Source organism: Chiloscyllium punctatum, chromosome 2 (genome assembly GCF_047496795.1).
Source record: "Chiloscyllium punctatum isolate Juve2018m chromosome 2, sChiPun1.3, whole genome shotgun sequence".
Taxonomy (NCBI): Eukaryota; Metazoa; Chordata; class Chondrichthyes; order Orectolobiformes; family Hemiscylliidae; genus Chiloscyllium; species Chiloscyllium punctatum.
In genome coordinates, this window is record NC_092740.1 from 137,720,484 (window position 1) to 137,744,946 (window position 24,463).

Here is a 24,463-nt window from a genome sequence, read left to right on the forward strand (position 1 = left end):
ACAAGTGTAAAATTCCCACCAATAATTAACTTAGCTGTTTGAATATATTTCCAAATAAACCTGAAAAACTTGCAAAAGGTCACCAAATGCATTAAGAAAATAACACAGCCTCCAAAGTCTAAATATGTATTTATCAAACTTTGTTACTTCTGTTGCAGGTATACAAATCATTCCTTCATTTTGGAAAGGGTAGTATCAAATTGTGCCCATTGTCAAGACACTGATCTGAACAAATGAAAGTTAATAGGATATGGCACACCGACTCAGTGGTTAGTACTGCTGACTCACAACAGCAGGGCAGGTGACTGTCTATGTGGAGTTTACACATTCTCCGCATGTCTGCTTGGGTTTCCTCCCACAGTCCAAAGATGTGAAGATTAGGTTGATTGGTCATGCTAAATTGTCCAGGAATGTGTAGATTTGGTGGATTACCCATGGGGAATGCAGGGTTAAAGTGATAATGGTGAGTCTGGGTGGGATGCTCTTCAGAGGGTTGTTGTGCAGTTGTTGGGCTGAATGGCCTGTTTCCACACAGTAAGGAAGCAATGATATTTGTGTTTTTTTCTCATATGCACTGGGAAGGATTTCCTATTTTTTTCTGCCATTGCACACTTGGCATCAACCAATATACATTTTAAGATATGATTTGAAACTATTACATAATTTCAATTATTAACTCAGTTTCATTCAACATCATGAATTACTTCAACAAAAGATAGAAACCACTATTAGATATCTTGTGTCAATGATTCAACTTTTTGCCTCAGTTTTTTTGCTAGCCTTATATAGATACGCTGACACTGGGACACATTTAACAAAATTTTATCTACAATGGGGCTGTTCACAACAAGAAGGTTGGGTGAATAATTGGGTTTAAAGTTCAATGCAGCTAGCCCAATGTCTAAGGACCAGAAAAGCAGGACAGCTGTGAACTGGGACTGCTGACCACTGTGCTTGTATACTCCACCTACCTTCCTGTTAAGCAAGGCTGATTGTGAGAAACACAAGCTCATAAAATGTATTCCACCACATTGATTTATAAAGTTGAACACCACTTATATATTGAGTATATGTCATTTCATGTTCTATTAATAATTCATAAGGAAACAATGAAACCAATAAATTGCCAGTTGATTGACAACTTAATTTCTGAAATGTGAAAAAAACTCACCTTTAAAAAAGTATCAAGAGAGCCGTTCTCCATATATTCAGTCACAATCATTACTGGTTTACCTTAAAATATACATAAAATTATTTTTTTTTACTGAAACATTAAATACTTAGAAAATGTACTTATAGGAGTAAATGCTCAGAAAATTCCAAAACCTAGCCCATAATTTTCCATTTTAATGCATGAAAAATTACAGTTTCCCAAGATTGACTCCCTGTGAGGGTACTACCCACTGGGAATGTCAACTCACAAATTGCAGCCCCATAATTTCACACAATGGAAAGACACCACAATAGGCGTAATGCAGTCATGTCTTCAGTTAATAGAAATAAGCATTTTATTTCTTGCTTTGTTAAATCTAACAACATATTCAGATTATTCTGTAGGTTTTTATTAGTTTGCATTAAATCAACAAATGTTTGTGAACTTAAGGCAGCTGAATTGTTTTCCTTAATTTAGTGTTAGTTATATAATTGACCATTGTTCTCCAACCACACCCCCAAACCTGGCATTTTCTGCTTACATTTACTTTATTTGAAGAAGTTCACTAAAGGAGGCAAATAAAAGCATAAAGTAGTCAATTTTCTTTCCCAAGGCTATTTGAGAACTGGTTTACATAATTAATTTTTCAGAGTGCAGCTTCGTTACAGAATTAGCTTTCAGGCCAACTTTCAGAGGCCCAGTAGTTGTGGCTGTGGACTAGCAAGTCAGAGGCTATGATCTGTAATCCCACAATGACAAGTTGTGCAACTGAATTTGTGAACTGCGGAATGGCAGTAGAAAATGACAATGCAGTTTTATCTTGGAAAAACCTAACAGGTTCACTAATGTCCTTTAGGGAAGTGAACCTACTCCATCTAACAATTTATTTTACATAAGGTTAAAATTCTACGCGGCACTTGTGGATGAATACACATTCCTCTTCAATACGCTGAATTTTCACAAAAGATAGACAATGGCAAATCCTTATGAACACACAGGGCATAAAAATAGTCACAAAGATATGAGGGCTTTTGGTGATTGGTCTCTATTCTTAGGTCACTGATCCCCCTCATATCACACTATAAACATAGGACCACGCATGCTCCTGGTAAATGAAAGATTAATTTCTTCAAGCCAATTATTTTCCTAGATTAATGAGGCAAATATACATACTACTCCGCTTCCCTTATGGAATTTCACATGAGACTGTGTGTAGCCTTCAGGTGAAGCAGACTTATAAAATAGTGAATAATTGGACTGGGAGGGTAATTCAGCTGGCATTTGAAGTCATATGTTCTATCCTTTGCTTACATTACTGATAATTAAATAGCAAAATAGATGACAATTTCAGAAATGGAAGAACAAATGTCTGGAAAACAGGAGTTTCTCTGCAGTAAAGAGGTAGGAGGAGGTGGGAGGTAGGAATTGTAAAACTGAACTCTGCAACGGTAGGAGAGTAGAATTGTCGTGTGACCTGGTGGCAAGTTTGCTTGCTGAGCTGGTAGATTTGTCCTCAGATGTCTGTAGCTTTCCAACGGAGCTGCATCAAGACATTATTTAAATGAGCCACAACACACCCAGGAACTAAGAGAAGCTGAGGAAAAACACCGATACCATGTATTCAGGAACAGTGGGAATGCGATAAGCGCAGCCTGCGAATTCCTACACAACCGACCTAAAACAAGAAGATGAAACACACTCAAACTCCAGCCACCCTGCCATACATTAAAGACATCTCAGAGATGACAACCAGACTACTCCAGCCCCTAGGCATCATAGTAGCCCACAAACATACCACCACACTGAAACAGCTCCTGATGAATTTAAAGGACCTCATAGCAACAACCAGCAGAATGAACATCATATACAAAATACCCTGCAAGGACTGCAACAAACATTACATTGGACAAACAGGTGGGAAACTAGCCACCAGGATACATGAGCACTAACTAGCCACCAAAAGACATGACCAACTATTGCTGGTATTCATACACACAGACAAAAAGGGACACCAGTTTGACTGGGCCAATACATTCATCCTGGAACAGGCTGAACAAAGACACGCATGGGAATTCCTCGAGGCCTGGCATTCAAACCGGAACTCCGGAACTTGGACCCTACTTACCAAGCTCTCAGAAACAAACCAGAAGTGATATCACTCATAAGAAGAAACAGATAAATAGCAAGTAGGACAGAACACCAGCGGTTCGTAGGAGGCTCACTGATGATGTTACCTAGTGTGGTGATAAAATGTCAGAGAACAACTCCACCAGCTCAGTGAGTAAACATACAACCTGAACCTCAACCTGAGCTACAATTCTTCTCCAAAATTGTAGTGTGACCTATTTATGTAGGTAGCTCCTACAATGAATGTTGATGCAAAAGTTTTCAATGGTAACAAGGAATTTGTGAGATGTATGATTACAAACATATTATGGATTAGTTTATAGCCAACTATTCTCGTCAATCAATTTAGCCCAATTAGTAAATATACATTGCATGGCTTTGTCTTTCCATACTCTTCCCAATCTATGTAAAAATAGCTAACTCAGGTTTATAGTAGAAAATGTTTTCACTGCACAGAAATGGCAAGTGTGCTTCATGAGCAAAAAATGGATAGTTTCTTTAATCAGCAGTATGGCACATAGTAGGTAATGTCAAAGACTGAAGAAACTCTACTGGAGGGGAGTACTGTCCCAGGAAGTAAGTGTCAACTTACTATAACTGTACATTCATAGAACAGATGCACTTGGAACTGCCCTGGAGTGTAAATGGAAAAGGTAGGGTTGTAGTACAGAGGGACCTAGGAGTGCAGGTGCATAATTCTTTGATGTTAGCGTCACATAGAGAGAATGGTTAAAAAGGCATTTGGCCAGCTTGGCTTCATTGCTCAGTTATTTGAGTATAGGAATCAAGAAGTCATGTTGAAGTTGTACAGGACATTGGTGAGGCCTCTTCTGGAATACTGTGCCCAGTTCTGGTTGCTCAATTATAGGAAGGATATTAATAAGCTGGAGAGGGTTCAGAAGAGATTTACCAGGATGTTGCCAGGTAATGAAGGTTTGAGTTATGAAGAAAGGCTGGATAGACTGGGACTTTTTTCACTGGAGCAGAGGAGGTTGAAAGGCGACTTTAAAGAAGTTAATAAAATAATCAGAGCTATAGATAGAGTTAATGGCAGTTGTCTTTTCCCTAGGACGGGTGATTTTAAGACTAAGGGCCACATTTTTAAGGTGAGAGGAAAGAGATTTTAAAAAGACATGATGGCAAATGTTTCACACAGAGGGTGGTTTGTATGTGGGTATAATTACAATGTTTAAAAGACATTTGGATATGTACATAAATAGGAAAGATGTGGATGGATAGGGGTCAGAAGCAGAAAGGTAGGACTAGTTTAATTTGGGATTATATTCGGTATGGATTTATTGGACTGAAGGATCTGTTTCCATGCTGTATGACTCTAAGCCATGGTTATAAAATGTGGGCAAAGCATTGAAAGCTTATTTTCTTCAGGATAATCAAAGATTGGTTTTAGCTTGAAAAAATGCAGAATTTAAAGATTTAGGACAGTTTAGAGAAGGCTTAATTGAGGTCAGAGCCAAATATAATTTCTCTCCAAGAAAGGAGTATAGAACAGTTCAGGGAAAGCATAGTTGTATGGGTAGAAAAGTTTAGTTTGTGCACCTTTCAGACCAGTAAGGTTTGCTTAGAAGGTTATCAAAGATTGAGAAAATTTGAGCTCTCAGTTTGAGAGTGTTCAAGAACACTTATCAGTTCGTAGGAAGCAACTGGGAGGAATCAAGTAAGTTGAACACAAACATTTGAAGCAGAGAGGTCACTTATTGGAATTTGATTTTCTATAATGGATAAAGTCAGAAATTGGGATGTGATATTTTTTCTGTATATTTTAAACTATGGTCTATAATTAGATAACTTTAGTATTTCAATAAATGAGTGCAACATTAATTAAAATAAAAACATATGATTTATCAAGCCAGATTTCATTCTAGGATTTGATTTTTCCAGTAGTATGATCAGTTTTAATCATTAGAAATTGTTTATTATCGAAAAGAAATGAGAGATATACATGAGAAAACAATATTGAATGACATTAGAACACAATATTCTATTTGTACACTTAATAGGAAATACAGCCTGGTTGAATGTATGTTGCATTAAACCAAGTTATTTCAGATAATTAACTTTCTAAAAGACAATGAACACTAAAACTCGTATCACTAACACCAGTATGTTCACCAAGCCACAAAGCATACAGCATGACAGAAGCAATGAACAAGACAGTAGCTACCTGACAGTAGTTTTATAGGTATGCATATTATAGATGAGTAACTTGAAGAAGAACTCTTCATTTATAGACTTCTAAGGTTTTGTACCCCTTTGGGGCTAAAATGAGGGACATGGATAGTGTTAATGGTAGGTATCTTTTCCCTAGAATAGGGGATTTCAAGACTAAGGGGAATATTTTTAAGAGAGGAGAGAGATTTAAAAAAGACATGAGGAGCAAATTGTTTACACAAAGTACAAATACAACATGTAAAAGACATTTAGTTAAGTACATGAATAGATAAGATTTGGAGGGATATGGGCTCGGGCACAGGCAGATGGGACTTTTTTTTAGGATGTTTGGCATGGACTGGTTGGACCAAAGGGTGTGTTTTGGTGCTGTATGACTCTGTGACATGGCAATTATTTTGACTTAATTATACTTGATTAGGTTATTAATAAATCTTTTTTAATGCATAAATGTGTTAAGTAAAAAAGCAATCACTAACATTGTTTCGCATATATGTAAAACATGGAAAAGAAAGAAAACATAGTATTGTCTTTCAAAAAGCATTTAAACAATTAGTATTTGATAGCAAAAGTGTCATATTCAGTGTCACAGTAGCTAATTTAAACCCTTCTTTTGTCATATACATTGGTAATATCCTGACACTAAATCAAATTTCAGATTCAGAAAAATAAGTTTGTTAAAGAAACAACTCAGCCACTGAAGTATCTCCAAGGGTTAATAGAATTGCACATTGCTGAAGCTATTAACATGGAAAGTCAAGCAGATTTTATTTTTAACACTGCAACAATTCATGCATTACTCATAACTACCTTAGCACGCAAAAAAATTTCTTCACAACTTCCAATGTTGTTATTGAATTTTATAAAACATTCTCCAGTTTCTGAAATGTTTTTCAATCAATTAATGATTAACAACATTAATATTTGAAAATATTGAAATGCAAATTAGCTGATTAATGTTTTGCAAAGTTACTGATTGAAATATTGTTTTATTAATGTTTATAACTAATACATCAGCTTGCTGTAATGAATAACATACCTCCCCAAAATGAATGTAGTATCTGTGTTCAGTAATGTTTGTTAGCAAAGGGTTATTGTTGAAAAACAGCATGAGGGCAACAACTTTTATCTTGCAAATATAATCTGAGGGCATATACATGAAAGTAGTGTTGCACTGAGCTATAATAAAGTTTATATCACTGCACCTTGAAGCAATGGTATCGATTGCCCAATTAAATAGTTAGTAAAATTGGGAAACTAATGACATCCAACATTATGAAATCTATAAGCTAATATTTTGTCATCAGCCTTGACTCTTTTATTAAATAGAAGCAAGATATTGTAGATGCTGGAGATTTGAAACAAATAAGAAGTGTTGGAAAAACTTTGGCAGAATCTGTGGAGGGGGAAACAAAGTTAACATTTCAATCCATTATGACTTCTTCAGCAGTGATTATTTTATTAACATGCAATGGGCAGTCATGTTTTATGTTTTGGTTCAAACAAGAAATTTTCTTGAAACTGGACTTTTTAAATGAAAATCCTTATTTATTAGCTGAAAGCAAACTGCATATTTTAGTAGCTGAGATGAAGCAGAAGTAGTGCACAACTCAAGATACGCCACTAAATGTAAAAGGTAGCCTGAGCTTGAGGTTTTATTCTTAACAAAATTAATATAGTTCTGAGTGTTAAACTGTTAATTAAAATATTAATATGCACTTATACCAATGTCAATCTACAATTCATTGAGATCTAATCAAAAATCTCTTTGCTGAAAGAGAAAATTGCACGGTCCATGTGAAAAAATCTGACTTAGTAATTGATTTTTGATTTTACGAAGATAAATAACGTGAAGCACATCCAGTGTTTAATAAGCTAACACATGCTTCATTGACAATAAAATCATCTACCAATCGTCTAACAGCTTTTCCTAAATTAAGATTATTATGCACAATAACACAGTTCCGATAGATGCATACTTATATAGTATTCTTAATCCAAATATGCTTTATAAATAATTAAGATTCACATTTCCAAATATGAGAAAAGCTTGACAAATTTCAATTTCACAGCAGACTGACTGATAAGTCTGGTAGATAAGGGATAGAAGGTTACCTACTTTTAGTGACTACCCCTTCGAGGTGGATGATGTTGGGATGATCAAATTGTCCCATTATACTTGCTTCACCAAGGAAATCCCTGCGCTGTTTCTCTGTATAACCAACTTTTAGAGTTTTGATAGCTACTGGGAATTCTCTTTTTCCAGGTAACTTCAAACGGCCACTGCATACCTCGCCAAACTCACCTTCAATGAGGAATAAAATGTGGTGATGTTAAATGCCAATGCCAAGGCAGCACAGGTCAGAACAGAGTAGCAAAGATTTTTATTCATCTAACCTGCACCAATGACTCTTTCAATAGTAATGCATGATGCATCGATTTCCTTGGCAAACTCATGAACAGCTTGGCTTGGGTCTTCGTAGGTATGAGGATCAATGTATGTTCGTATACCTGGCAATTTAACTGTTCAATGACAAGAAATTATGAAGAGATTAGTACACTACTGTGTAATTTCTCATTAAAATGGTTACACAATTTATAGTTTTCTTTTAATTATCCTACAAGTTTTTGTTGTCTCCACTTCTCATGTTTCGAATACATTTCAGTTCATAATGGATGATTTCTCTTCAACTAGTATTCACCATTAGTATCATTTGCTGCAGTTTATAGGATATTAGTTTGTTAAAGGCTTTGTTCACACCATTCTAGGCATGTACAGACTCTTGGCTGACCAGGTACAACCCTGCCTATATTTTCAGTTCCAGCCATTTGCAGTGACACATGAAATCTTTGCAGTAAATTAATGGGCCTGTCATGCTTACAGCAGCCTTTGTCTTCAAACTCATCTGCCATAGAGTCATAGAGTTATAGAGATGTACAGCATGGAAACAGACCCTCCGGTCCAACCCGTCCATGCCGACCAGATTCCCAACCCAATCTAGTCCCACCTGCCAGCACCCGACCCATATCCCTCCAAACCCTTCCTATTCATATACCCATCCAAATGCCTCTTAAATGTCACAATTGTACCAGCCTCCTCCACTTCCTCTGGCAGCTCATTCAATACATGTACCACCCTCTCAAAACAGTACATAGAAAACCTTCAGCTCATATGCCCAACCTGTTCCTCCTATTAACCGGCCAATTCCAAAGGTTTGCATCTGAGCCCCTTCTCAGAGCTGAACAGCTCAATACTGTTGAGGAAGCAGAAGGAACTGAGATGTGGGAGAATCACCAATAGTCCACTGGCACAGAAAGCCCAGAAACAACAGGGCTGCGGACTCACCACCGCATGTACTGCATCTTTTTTATAAACTTTGCACCTGAGAAATGAAAGATTTTTTTTAGCAAAACCCTCATGTTTTAATGTCATTGGCGAATTCAAGCTCCTGCTAACTCTCTCAGCTTTAGTCCTTTATTCTGGAACTTTTTGAAAGCTTTGTACTTTACAGTTTCTATGAACCTATTCCTCCAACATAACATCCAAACATATATTTTCACCTCCCTTTATTGCCTTCTTGAAATTGAGACTCATCACATTATCTCTTATGCTTGTTCCTTATGACAATTTTAAAACTGTACTATTCTATACCTCTTCCAAATTTCTATCCAGCTACAATCTGCTGCTTTTAAAAGAGAGGTTTGTTGTGTTCAGATGATCAATTAATAGGTAAAAATAACTACAGTCACATTGAATGCACAAAAACATCTGAAGACAGCTTAAGAAATTGTAACTGGCCATGATCAAAGGCAAAAAAATTACAGTAGTATATTTTGCCAAAGATAGAGAAGAATCATATTGAATTACAGAAGTTACAGCAGTATTGTTATTAACCTATCTTAGAGGTGGCAAGGAGAGATTTAATGAAGAAATTCCAAAGCATGGAGCATAAATGGCTGATGGTTAGAATACACAAGAGATCAGAACTTTTTGTTTTAATTTGTTCACTGAGCTGTATTTTGGTTGCAAGACATAACAGAGGTCATTTGGTAAGTTGAATCCCCCAGCTACCCACTCTGGTTCTGAGTTTTTTTTTCAACATCTGGCTTGTTTGGGAAGATAGAAAGCTGAATATTAATGCGATGTGTTGAGTGGTCAACAAGACGTTTAACAAGCAATAATCCCTATTAATTGTCAATTTGCTGTTTCATAGTACTAAACCCACCACATCTCTTAACAAAAACGTAAAAGATGGTGGAAGATGCTCCTGACATCGACATTGACCTCTTCAGACTTTACAGCTAATTCTGCCTCACATCCCACCACAGCCCACGTCACTCAGACTCTGATAGGATTTTGCTCATTATTGTAGCTGAACCTCACATATATTTGTCTTGTCCTGCTAATAAAAATCAGTGCAATACTTAAAATTAACATATCACACTTTTATATATTCAAGGAGCATAACTCTGTGTAGCATTTAAGAATTTTTTCAGCTCATTGGAGCCAGGCTAGTAAATCTACTGGGGCTGATGTCACTTCAGCTAATTACATTTCTAAACACATGCACCATCAGGGGACAAATGAAGAAAAATCCTTAAAATTCCATAATACGTCCCTTATCATCCACTGAGACTAGTTGTACCAGGTCTCTACTGCTTTTACAAGGTTGAGGTTGAGAGAACCCCTGGAGAAAATTAGGGCCAATTTCTGTAACAGTTCAGATAAACTGACTGATACAAATTATGAAAATCATTACAGTATTTAAAGCATTTCTGCAAGCATATTAATAGCATTGTGATTCAACACAATAAGACACTCTTTGCTTCCCATCAGCAAGGCAGTTTATCAATAAGTTTTCAACTAGCAATTCCCCAGTGCATTATTACTGTTCCTAGCCAATCTTTCAAGCTAAACATCAGTCATTACCGCTCATGTGTATTAAATAACTGACTGTACCAGCCTCACACCTCATGATTATATCCTTGTATTTTGAAATAGGACCTAATCAAACTGAAATTCTCAGTGACATCCCTCACTGCATCAGATATACTATCATTATCATTAACTATAAATTCACAGAGGAACTTTTTGATGATTCAAGTGGACAAAGAATGGGACAACTTGACCACCTACCTGATCTTGCCGGTTTTGAAGATCTGATTGATTTTGGTAATCTACTCAAATTCTAATTGATTCAGTGTGTTGCCAACACTAATCAATAGCTAACAGGCCATTTGATAGGGTTACCTTGGAATCTTCTCAGGATGATTTTGTGGCATTGTTTACCATTTTTGCAGCAGCATCCTGTGATCCCTTTGATTGTTCATTTGGATGTGATTTATTCAGTTCCATGGAGAAAGGCACATAACGCCTCCAGTTTTGGAAGATCAATACTATATCAGGGTCTTAAAATTTGCCATACACTTCTGTTTCATTATATTAAAGTGATTGTCACCTCTTTAATGGGAGCACTGGTCATGTATTTCATGGGGCACCATTAAAACTGAAGTGGGCACGAAATCAATGAAAATTAATTGCATTTTGCTATTGTTGGCTAACCAGCTATTCTGTTTATAGACAAGTAGGAGGCTGGAAGAACACAGCAAGCCAGGTAGTATCAGAGGTGGAGAAGTTTAGATTAGATTCCCTTCAGTGTGGAAACAGATCTTTCGGCCCAACCAGTCCACACCGACCCTCCAAAGAGTAACCCACCCAGACCCATTTTCCTCTGACTAATGCACCTAACACAATGGGCAATTTAGTGTGGCCAATTCACCTGACCTGCACATCTTTGGACTGTGGGAGGAAACCGGAGCACCCGGAGGAAACGCACGCAGACACGGGGAGAATGTGCAAACTCCACACAGACAGTCACCTGAGGCTGGAACCTAACCTGGGACCCTGGTGTTGTGAGGCAGCAGTGCTAACCACTGAGCCACCGTGCCACCCCGAAAGAAAAACCCCTGAAGAAGGGTTATTCCTGAAACATCAATCACACCACCTCATGATGCTGCTGAGCTCGCTGCATTCCTCCAGCCTCCTGCCTGGCTACTTTGGATTCCAGCATCTGCAGGTTTTTTGGCTCCTGTTTATAGAAGCACAGGAGGACTAATGAGGTAAAGGTCAGCCCTATCCCATCCAACTTGGCCACAGATGTTTTAAAAAGTTTTCTTTATGGTTTTGGCTGAGGTACAGTCCCAAAGTACTCAAATAACAAAATTAAGCAGATGAAATAGGAAGAGGAAACTCTGGAAAGCTCTCAGCAGTTCAGGCAGTAATTGTTGACAGAAAGAGAAACAGAGTTGACTTTAAGTCAAATATGATTCTTCTTCCGAAGGCCCAAACTTGTGGTCACTGGGAGACAAGATATTTGGCCCATATGAATGCTGGGCTGCCAAAACATTCAATGTGCTGATCCTGTTAGAATTGCCCAAGAAGTCTGACATTCCAAGTGACAATGCTCCTGCTCCCACAAAGCATTTGAAAAGATCTTCGACTTCAAACAGTTCTGACATCTGGATGGTTAGATAGAAAAATCCTTGTTTTCTCAAGCGAGATTCATCACATCATGACCATGGCCCATGTCGGCTTTCCCAACACAATCCTCCACTGTTCACCACCTAAATTATGCAGCCAGCCTCTTTGGAGTCTGTCTTGTGCAATTGTGCAGCAGGAGAGGGGAAGTGCTCACCACTCCCAGGACTTTGTGAAGTTCATGCTGCTGGTACCGTGTTTAAAGGCCAGCTGCACAACACTTCAACTACTGCAAGCCAACAAATGGCTCTCACACTGTGTGGTGTGTTGGCATTGAAACCAAAGAAATATCCCAGAAAGATTCATTAGCTCTCTAATTTACAGGCAGGGAACTTGAGGTGCTGGGGAGAAGAGAGCCATCCTTGTTCACTCTGACTAAAGGCGGCCAGTCCACAAGACTCAGCCATCCTGGACTAAGATAGTGGCCCATGTTTCTGCATTGTCCTTGGCGTAGCGCAACACATAGCTGTACAGGGAGAAAGCTAGCGATCTTCTGTGCTTTGCAAGGGTAAATGCTGCCACCTTCTCTCTGATACTTCACACGTACAAGGTCAGCACTCAGTAACTCTGCCACCACACACTCACCTCACCAAGGCTTATGGGCTACAAATCTCAATACTGCATGCAGCACGTCCATCTGCTCCACTTACACAATCATTAAGGATACCTCACCACCTCGCCTCCTCTTACATTCACTGTCACCATGCTCAGTCCCATTCTTTGCCTCATTGCAGTAAAGGTTGTCAAATCCCCTCCACTCTCCAGATAAATGTCGCTACAGCACCTTGGCAATATACCTTTAATCCCTACGCTAAGTGCACTTGATTTACATGACTGACCATGGCTCCGTCTCTGAACTGCAAGGATGCAGATCACTGGATTCTGACAGGACTATGCTTCTGACTGCTGTTTGCCAACCCCCTAAACCTATCCCCTTAACTGAAAAGCCCATCAATCCAAAGGGTTTTTACAAATACATGAAGAACAAAAGGGGAACGAGGGAGAGAGTAGGGTCCCTCAAAGATCACTGGATTAGTGGTGCTGGAAGAGCACAGCAGTTCAGGCAGCATCCAACGAGCAGCGAAATCAACGTTTCGGGCAAAAGCCCTTCATCAGGAATAAAGGCAGTGAGCCTGAAGCGTGGAGAGATAAGCTAGAGGAGGGTGGGGTTGGGGAGAGAGTAGCATAGAGTACAATGGGTGAGTGGGGGAGGGGATGAAGGTGATAGGTCAGGGAGGAGAGGGTGGAGTGAATAGGTGGAAAAGAAGATAGGCAGGTCGGACAAGTCAAGGAGACAGTAACTGAGCTGCAAGTTTGAAACTAGGATGAGGTGGGGGAAGGGGAAATGAGGAAGCTGTTAGGGCATCAATGTGGACTTCAACAGCTTCCTCATTTCCCCTTCCCCCACCTCATCCTAGTTTCAAACTTGCAGCTCAGTTACTGTCTCCTTGACTTGTCCGACCTGCCTATCTTCTTTTCCACCTATTCACTCCACCCTCTCCTCCCTGACCTATCACCTTCATCCCCTCCCCCACTCACCCATTGTACTCTATGCTACTCTCTCCCCAACCCCACCCTCCTCTAGCTTATCTCTCCACGCTTCAGGCTCACTGCCTTTATTCCTGATGAAGGGCTTTTGCCCGAAACGTTGATTTCGCTGCTCGTTGGATGCTGCCTGAACTGCTGTGCTCTTCCAGCACCACTAATCCAGTGTTTGATTTTCAGCATCTGCAGTCATTGTTTTTACCTTCCCTCAAAGATCAGCAAGGCAGCCTTTGTGTGGAGCTGCAGGAGATGGTGGAAGCCCTGGCTTTGTCTGGTCCCCTTTGACTTGCGCACCTGCCTATTTGGTCAAAGCCCATACACTGCTGGAATATGCTGTAAGTGTGAAACAATGTAACACAATGCCATACAGCAACATATTTATGCATTCACTGTTCAATGCTCCTCTCTCCACACTAAAAATAAATTCAAATCACTGAGGCTGGTGGCCGCCAAGTAGTGGAAACTGCATAAACACAAAGAAAGTAAGTTCCCATTCGGTTGCAATCCTATCCAGCTGCATAACTACACATTCACCCATTTACAACCCCATTCACATGTAAACAAACATACCGGAAGGTGGATAAATGTCCAAAAGCTTTTCAATTCATCAGTTAATGAACACTTAATAGAACATGGCACTTAGTGCCATACAAAGGGGAGGTCACTTACTGAAAATCCAGCACTAAAAGGAAGTCACAGAGACACAGTCATTCAGCATGGAAACAGACCTTGTGGTCTAACCACTCCACACTGACCATGTTCCCAAAATAAATTAGTCCCACCTGCCTGCACTTGTCCCATATCTCTCCAAACCTTTCCTGTTCATGAATTTATCCAAATGTATTTTAAACATTGTAACTGTATCTGCATTCACCACTTTCTCCAAACACAAACCATTCCCTGTGTAAAAAAACATTGCCCCTCATATCCTTTTTAAATCTATCTCCTCTCACTTTAAAAATCTGTCCCCTAGATTTGAACTCACCCATGCGAGGGAAGAGACCCTTGTCATGATTTTATCATACCCCTCATGATTTTATAGACCTTAACCTCCTACACGCCAGAGAAAACGTGGAAGTGGTTTCCCAATGAACTGCTTCACATTCCTGAAGAAATCAGGATTAGAAGTCCTGGATGCAGCATTGTAGGAGTGGATTGGCAATCTGGCAGTGATGACCACTTCTTGGAAGACCTAGGCAGTTAACTCTGCTTGTCTCTCCACAGTGCCAGACCTGCTGAATATTCCCAGCACTTTCTGCTTCTATCCCAAAACATTGCAGGAAATATAATTTTGATGTTGATTTTCAAAAGATTAGCCAATCAATCCAAAGGGTTTTTACAAATACATCAAGGACAAAAGAGTAATTAGGGACAGAATAGAGCCCCTCAAAGATCAGCAAGGCAGCCTTTGTGTGGAGCTGCAGGAGATGTGGGGGATACTAAACAAATATTTTGCATCAGTATTTACTGTGGAGAAGGACACGGAAGACAAAGAATGTAAGAAAACAGATGGTGATATCTTGACAAATGTCCATATTACAGAGAAGGAAGTGCTGGATGCCTTGAAGCGCATAAAGGTGGAAAAATCCCCAGGACCTGATCAGGTGTACACGAGAACTCTGTGGGAAGCTAGGGAACTGATTGCTGAGCCCCTTGATGATATATAGTCATAGGTAAGAAGCTGGAGGACTGGAAGTTGGCTGATGTGATACCACTATTTAAGGAAAGTGGTAAGGACAAGCCAGGGATTGAAAGACTAGTGAGCTTGACACCAATGGTGGGCAAGTTGTTGGAGGGAATCCTGAGGGACAAGATTTCAATGTATTTGGAAAGGCAAGGTCTGATTAGGGCTGGGCAAGGTGGCTTTGTGCATGGAAAATCATGTCTCACAAACTTGTTTGAGTTTTTTGAAGAAGTAACAAAGACGATTATTGAGGGCAAAGTGGTGGATGTAATCTATATGGACTTCAGTAAGGCATTCAACAAGGTTCCCCATGGGAAAATCTCATGAAATACAGGGAGAACTAGCCAGTTGGCTATAGAACTGGCTTAAAGGTAGAAGACAGAAGGTTGTGGTGGAGGGTTAAATTTCAGACTGGAGGCCTGTGACCAGTGGAGTACCACAAGGATTGGTGCTGGGTCCACTACTTTTTGTCATTTATATAAATGATTTGGATGTGAACATAGGAGGGAAAGTTGGTAAGTTTGCAAAGGACACCAAAATTGGACAGTGAAGAAGGTAACCTCAGATTACAACGGGACCTTGATCAGATGGGCCAATGGGCTGAGAGTGGCAGATGGAGTTTGATTTCGATAAATGCAAGGTGTTGCATTTTGGAAAAGCAAATCTTAGCAGGACTTATACACTTAATGGTAAGGTCCTAGGGAGTGTTGCTGAACAAAGAGACCTTAGAGTGCATGTTCATAGCTTCTTGAAAGTAGAATCACAGGTAGATAGGATAGTGAGGAAGGTGTCTGGTATGCTTTCCTTTATTGGTCCAAGTATTGAGTACAGGATTTGGGACGTCATGTTACGGCTGTACAGAACATTGGTTATACCACTGTTGGAATATTGCATGCAATTCTGGTCTCCTTCCTATTGGAAGGTTGTCCTTTATAGAGGGAAGGAGAGTCCTTTATAGTAATCTCAACTGGTTAAGGAATTGAACCTATGCTATTAGCTTCCTCTCTGCATCACAAGCTAGTCATTCAATTGTGAGATATTATATTTTTGGTTATGTTTACTAACTCACTCACCAGCTCACTCTAATAATAAATACCGGGTTCCTACCTATTCACTTATAACCCCTTACTAATCTGTTATTTACTATAACACAATTTCATTCATTCTCAAAACCGTGGTTCTCTAATACATTTTACTAGACAGACCAAATTTCTAATCAAAGTAACCTTTTCAAACCCATTACTGCATTTTTACACCTTATCAGCCCTTGCTACAGTGTTTACCTCTGAATAAGTGTAGTATACAGAACAATGCCTTCCCTGTCATCATGTCTCCATGAAACCTTACTAATCAGCCCTTACTAACCAGCTCCTGGACCTGATTAGATTAAGTATCTATTAAGTATCTTTTAACTGGGTCATTATCCCTTTAAGAAACTAACTGACAAAATAGTGCTTCCATGAAATTACATGAACGACATATAGTAAACAAATCTCACAACCAAGTTGTGGTAATCAATTTAATGCCCTTTATTCTTTTATGAAGTACAGGTACAATTTCTAACTTATTTAGAGCATTTTAGCCTAGTATTTTTGCCAACATTTACTAACTTAAAAGACAATGGACTAACACCTCTTAATTATGCAAGCACATCAGACAGATGCTCTTCATCCCATCAGAAGTAGTTGCCAGCACTTAGCACATGTTTTAACCAATCTCCTGTCTCCCAGGACAGAAGCCCTTCAAAACAATGTAACACCATGGTAATAGAAACTGAATATATGTTAAAACTGTATATAAAGGGGCTTTTATAAGAACTGTATTTCGGAATTCTATTCCACTTCCACCTTGTGCTGTGCTACTGCTCCTCAGATGCTGCCTGAACTGCTGTGCTCTTCCAGCACCACTAATCCAGATACTGACAAATAGAGACTATTTTCACCACTCACCAATTCCAATCGTTATTTAAACATGACCCCACACAGCCAACTGAGTTAAAGTTACCAAGAACCTTAGAAACAAATATCCTTGGCAATTATGTGACTCTGGAATGAGACTAATGGAAATAGCAAGAGCTAAGGAGATGATGAGTTCAACAAATAGCAGCCATCTTATAAAACCCTGTGACTTAATGCTTCATGGGCACAATGTTTCTTTCCCAGGAGATGTCAGGGCTACTGGGAGAGTACGGGTAAGGGGAATTGAAACACCCATCAGCCAAGATTAAATGGCGGAGTGGACTTCATGGGCTGAATGGCCTTGCTTCCACTCCTATGCCTTATGGTCTTATGGTCATGAGTGTGGAGTTGACACTGGTATTATACACAGTCCCATTATTGCCACTTCACCAATTAACGTCTGGGGGGAATGTCTGTAAGAGTTTGAAATAGTCAATTTATATCCCCTTACTGGTCTCTACTCACCACCTGATAATTGCATGTTACCTTGGCAGACAATAAAAATTGGCTCAACTCCCAACTAGATAACAAGGGTAAATTTGCTGCGGAGTTGTAGTACTCCATTTGGGGGCAATCAGCAGCCTGGAGAAACAGCAAGGAGGTGTTCTTTGCAAGTCCCCCCCCCCTCCCTAGCTTGGTGATGGGGGCAGCAAATTAGATGATATCTAACAAGCCCATCCCCTAATTTTCTCAAAAAGAGAATACTGTGACCAAATTCTCGATTGCTAACTTTTTAAGTGATTTGCATCAAGGGGACATCTAACTCCTGGACACAATGGGCAGGAAACAGGGACAGAAAACAACACATTTTCACCAGTGAGAGTGCTGCACATCTCCAGTAACTAGCAACAAGAAGGGTTTGGAAAGGATTCAAACTCGGGTGCAGTGGATGCTCAATTGCCTAGAATCAGAGAAAATGGTATAACCAAGAAGCAGCATCAAATTTTGTTCTTGTTACTCATTTATGTAGAGGAACATGGGAATTGTTCAGCATAAAAAAAGACAAGGGTTCAATTTCACTGATCTTCTACACTCTTAGCAATCCCATGACATAATGTTAATACAACAGCCCTAGAAATGAAGAGAAAACTCAATGGTTGAGAGCCTTCTGAGCTACAAGTCCACAGTCACCTGTTCCTCCTAGGCATGTTATATCATGTTTCAAATTTGTCATGCACTGTATCCCAATGACTGCTCTACTTTGCCACAATTGTTTGAACTAATTTTGATAATACTATTCCAAGAGTAAACCATCTCAAAAGCAATTTCAATCACATTCCAAGTGTATTAGAAAACAACATTTTATATAAAGGATTTGAGTGCTATGTAATTGTGTTAAAGAGATAGGAGTATTGCAAAATTAAACAAGGCTTTTTTACAGCCAGTGGAATTATCAGGCACTTATCAAGTAAAGCTAACATGGATCAGCTGCGAGGCAGAACTCAGTGACATTGTCCTGATATTAATTGGGCAATCCTACTGTAATGCTTTAACTCCCTTTAAGTAGCAACTGTAAAATATTTGATTTTATTTATTGAGACTACTTTACAAATAATTCAGTGAAAACTACTTTTCACACTTAAATTCAGACAGATTAAAACATGTTTTACTCATCATAGAGTCCATAGCACTACAACATAGGTATCTAATGAATTCTCTGATTTGTGCTGTTGCTGCCTTTTCAGCTGGAGTTCCTGTCAGAGTCTCATATCTTGTGTCTTTTCAAATCAAAGTTCATCCTATCCCTATTAAAATACTATATAATGAAATCATTCAAACGTTATAGTATGTCTCTACTTCAGCAGCCACTCTAGGAAAGCATTTCGATTGATAATTTTCTATTGACAAATAAAAACTCAGGAGGCAGTTTTACACTCCACAGACGTTATTGTGGCACAGCAAAGGGTTGCCAACTAGGTTTCTGGAACAATCTTTACACACTTTTATAATCACTTATTTACACAGTTAGAGATTACATGCAAACACATCCTAACCCAATAGCCACAGAATGAACACTGAAAGAACTGTGGATGCTGTAAATCAGAATCAAAAACTGAAATTACTGGAAAAGCTCAGCGGATCTGGCAGCATCTGTGAGGAGACATCAAACTTAATGTTTTGGATCCAGTGACCCTTCCTCAAAAATACAGGACCTGAAACACTAATTTTGATTTCTCTTCACAGATGCTGCCAGACCCGCTGAGCTTTTCCAGTAACTTCAGTTTTTGCCAGAATGAGTCTGTTGGTTCATATAGGGACAAATGAGTCCCAATTAATGCCTACTACCTGTTCACACATTGAAAATAAAATTGAGATTCTGCACTTTCCAAGACCATGAATCTTTCTTCAAAGGCAGCATTTAAAATTTTATGCAATAGTCTAGTTGAGACCGAACCAATGGTTTAATGGTTTAGTGTGGCTCCCTTGTTTTATGCCCAATGTGCTTCCATCCAAATATGCTATATATGATATGGACTGCCTTATCAACTCCCCCTCGTTATTTCAAGTTATAGGTTTGCATTCTTTACTCCATTTGCTCAGAATCATACCATTTAAACAAAGTTACTTGTTCATGTTATTTCTTTCAAAGTGCACAACTTTAGGCTTACCCACATTAAATTTAATTTGCCTGTTTAGCTGCAACTTCACGACTTACTGCATTGACCAATCTTATATCAGATGCTGACTTCAAAGTTGCATGACCCCTACCCAAATCCGGGTTGTCGATGGATGTCTAAAAAAATTCAACATTTTGTGTGAGCTTGTGTGCAATTTCCCCATGAAACTGAGATATAATTAGCCTCTAATATAATCTCTCCAACTTTTCAAGATGAACACCATTGATTTTCTTTACCCTATTTGGATTGCACATTATTTGACTGCATTTTCCACAAGACATATGCATCAATTAAAAGTCAAGTGAAATTGTATCTGCAACTCCTCAGGATCATGATTCCTGATGAGGGGCTTTCGCCCGAAACGTCGATTTTCCTGTTCCTCAGATACTGCCTGACCTGTTGTGCTTTTCCAGCACCACTCTAATCTTAACTCTGATCTCCATTATCTGCAGTCCTCACTTTCGCCCCTCTGCAACATCTCAGCCCACTCTTCCAAGTTATCTTTGCTACCCTGCATTCTTCCTATATTTGGCCAGCTGCTGCAGCCTCTGATATTATTTCTTATTTGTCTTTGTCCAGGTACTTTTATTTATATGAAAAATCTTAGACATATGACTCATACCATGACACTGAGAACAAACATACATGTTTCCATACTACTAATCATTTGACTATATATATTGCCTTTAAGATCATGTGCTTTAATGTGAATATCTTTTGTGAGATCTTATCCAAAGCTTTATGAAAATCAACAAATATCTTCTAATGGATTTCATTTAATTATATGAATGCAATTTATTATAAGAAGCAATCAATTAACTCTCCCAAGCACAAACCCACGCTGGCTATTCTTGATAAGCTCAAATCTTTCCAAGTCTTGATTAATGTCATTCTGATTTAAGGTCATTTACGGGGAATGATTTGCTGGAGTAAACACTGATTTGCTGGAGTATTAATGACATTGTTTTGTTGCATTATCTGGGAAGAAGCCTACGGCCTCTCAAGTGTGCAGGGCAGTATAATATTGTGGGAAGCATGCAGGGAACCAGAATGCACATAGGTTGAGAAATTTGGCTCCAGAATTGCCCTGAAGATAATTTAATGCATGCATTCCAAACTGGGATTGCACTGGTCTATTCAAACACATCCTCTTCTCACTCACTGAATGGACTCACAAAAGCTTAACATTTGCTTGTACCCATGTTTTTGTTTTTGCCGCTGTTTACCTATCATTTACTTATCTATGCTATTTAACTATGTGATCTACCTGTGTTGCTCACAAGACAAAGATTTGCACTATGCCTCAGTACACGTGACATTCAATTCAATTCAATTCAATTCACCAAAGACATGCTTCCAGCTGCAGGAAAGACATGCCCTACTCCATTCCATTGGCATTATTAAAAGGGCTAATTTTTATTCATTATTTTGTGCATTTCTAGTCAGCTGTCATGGGGCTTGGATAATGACGAGTTGCTCCAATTACTCTTGTGAGTGTTTGTCTTCAGTCCATTCTGCCAGGCCAAAGTCTTTTCACCTTCCTGCCTTTACCTGTATAAAGTTAAAAGTCACACAACACCAGGTTATAGTCCAACATGTTTACTTGGAAGCACTAGCTTTCGGAGCACTGCTCCTTCATCAAGTGACTGGAGCAGCATTCTGAAAGCTAGTGCTTCCAAATAAACCTGTTGGACTATAACCTGGTGTTGGGCAATTTTTAACTTTGTACACCCCAGTCCAGCAGCGGCGTCTCTAAATCATGTTTATGTTTATAGGTTACAAACCCTTCTAAATAGTTTTGAAACCTCTGATCACTGCTGTAACCATGTAGAAATATCACCAGCAGGGTCTGGAAGCCTCAAACAGATGAGTAGTAGATACCATTCCATTTCAGACTGATGAAATATATTCAGTGACATGGTTCAGCAGGTAACCCCTTCTTCCTTTAGACCCCAGTTCCGTTTGATCAGACATCATTTGACTCGTGTTGGAAATAATTCACCACATTCTCAAATACCAAAAGTGATTGACAGAAAATTTTCAGAGGAAGCTATGTGCCAACTATATGCCAGTCTCCCAGGTGTGAGAAGCAGCTCAAGGCCAACAAGGTTGGTAGGTGTATTGAACTTTTCTGGTCCTCTATCAAAGGGTGAAACTATTTAGGGTTATTCAGAACGTACAGCAATGGCTGAGGATTGAAAATCTTGGTGCCATGAAAGAGACACAGACACCTTGAATAATATCAGCAAGGTCCTGGGAGGTGGGAGCAAGAGAAAAGGAATATGTTCACATGTTCCTGTAAATTCCCAAAGAAATGGTGCAGTCTTTGTTGCAGATAAACTTAGTTCGTTTGCTGGAGAGTGGTGAAGAAGAATTGAGTGCCATCTTTGATCTGAGCACAAAATCAAGTTTGCAACTCAAGTGTATCAATGATTCAGTGTTGCACTTCTGGAGACGCAGTCCATTAGATGAGATTCTAAAACAACATCTTAGCCACTTGTTTGATTTGACATTAAACATTCCTCAACATTATTGGAATAAAAGCATGGAGTCCTAGTCAAAAGCATGTCATGTTCGACCAACACTGCCAAAATAAACACAGGCTCATCTGCCCTAAATGTTGATTCTCCAGCTCCTTGCATGCTGCCTAACCGGCTGTGCTTTTCCAGCATGGCACTTTTTGACTGTCATTGCTTATACATATCAATCCTGTCCATTGCTGTGGAATGGCTACTTAATTTACCCAAATATGAGTGGTTATTATGCTTGAAGAATAATCCACTTTGTAAACAGATCAATTTTGTGATAGGGAACAATATTTCTCTCCCTAGTCAGAGTGCATTTCTTTTTTGTTGACACAAAGTCTAAACATGACAAGCCAACAAAAAAACTGTACAGAAGGCAAATGATGTTGCTGTAGTTGAAGCAAAACTCTTTTTTAAAAACTGGATACACATAATTATTGTGTAAGAAAATTGGTACCTGAAAGAGTGAAATGTTATCCAAAGCTAAACTCATCTTTCAGAATTTTCCCAGAAAGATCTAATCAGTCCTAAGTGCTAAGTTTAATGTAGCTAACTAGCAATGATTCCTTGCTCTTAAGTCGAGCTTGAGGTCTCACAAGAAATTATCATGTAACTTGGATATAATGTAACTATCACGTGAAATGTAATAAACCTATTGTATTTATTGGCAACAAGCTGCTCTTCTGGTAAAGATAGTTTTAGAATCCCTACAGTGAAGAAAGAGGCCATTCGACCCTTCGAGTCTACACCAACCCTCCAAAGAATATCCCACTCAGATCCACACCCCTACCATATCCCCGTACCTCTGCATTTCCTATGGCAAATCCACCCAGCCTGCACATCCCTGGACAATGTGGGCAATTTAGCATGGTCAATCCACCTGTACATCTTTGGACTGTGGGAGGAAACTGGAGCACCCGGAGGAAACCCACTCAGACATGGGAAGAATGTGTAAGCTCTACACAGATAGTTGCCTGAGGGTGGAATTGAACCTGCACCAATGAGTCACTGTGCCATCCTTGGTGGACATTGAGTGGGTATCCTTCTCCATGTTGTAACAGTAACTCAGACTAATGCCAATAGGAATGTTGGTGGCAATGGGTCTATCCAAAGCATCTCTGATGGTATCAGTGGGCACAACCATGACATATAACATGGCAGACATCTGTACTGATTTTGTCTGGACAGTGCTTGCATAAAAAAATCTTCTGCGGTGTAATGTGCATGACTATTCAAGAAGAAAGATTTTGTTTGAAAAAATTTCAGAAGCCATCTGAAAAATGTTAAATGTTCAACAGCTTAAAAGTGCATAGATCCAGTCAGCTTCCATGAAAACAGCAGCCAATAATTAGAAAATATGCTAAAACAATAGCAATACAAAGCCTGCCTGTTGAAGCTCAAAATAGCAAATTAAAAATACCTGAAAAAACTTGTAACAAATACAGAGGGTTTCGCCAAAGCTAAAAGGGGTAATATCAACTCAGCATCAAGATAAAATAGTTAGTATTGGACCTGGAGTAAGTTGATCCCTGAGTGGAAAAGTGAAAGTTCTTACATTCAAGGAAAGGTGCTAGCCTGAGAATCTAAAGAAAGAATGCAACTGCTTCAGTTAGAAAATGTGCATCATTACAGTTGTTTAAAATTGTTGGGGAAAGTGAAGAAAAAAATCTTTGTACAAAGACTGGTTAAATCAAGAGAAAATGGCAAAAGCAGAAGAACATTCATAAAAGCATCATTTTGAAGTTAAAACAAATTCTTGGTGCACAAGTGAAATTAGCCTTAAATGCACAAAAATGGAGCAACACCATTCTTTTCAGTGTAAAAATCACAAATCTCACAGAGAAATAAGACCATAAGACATAGGAGTGGAAGTAAGGCCATTCGGCCCATTGAGTCCGCTCCGCCATTCAATCATGACTGCTGGGCATTTCAACTCCACTTACCCGCATTCTCCCTGTAGCCCTTAATTCCTCGATACAACAAGAATCTATCAATCTCTGCCTTGAAGACATTTAGCGTCCCGGCCTCCACTGCACTCTGCGGCAATGAATTCCACAGGCCCACCACTCTCTGGCTGAAGAAATGTCTCCGCATTTCTGTTCTGAATTTACCCCCTCTAATTTTAAGG

General features: G+C 39.2%; 1 protein-coding gene across 4 annotated transcripts in view; it reads right to left on the reverse strand.

The window, feature by feature from the left end:
• Positions 1 to 24,463, reverse strand: part of LOC140490277 (ephrin type-A receptor 5-like) — a 329,076-nt gene that overhangs the window by 31,562 nt on the left and 273,051 nt on the right. For all 4 annotated transcript variants that reach the window (XM_072589095.1, XM_072589094.1, XM_072589093.1 and 1 more), the window contains 3 exons: positions 7,865 to 7,990; positions 7,587 to 7,772; positions 1,172 to 1,233 (listed from right to left, as the gene is read on the reverse strand). In XM_072589095.1, coding sequence (XP_072445196.1) covers positions 1,172 to 1,233; positions 7,587 to 7,772; positions 7,865 to 7,990 — 374 coding nt within the window. The remainder of the gene's footprint in view (positions 1 to 1,171; positions 1,234 to 7,586; positions 7,773 to 7,864; positions 7,991 to 24,463) is intronic.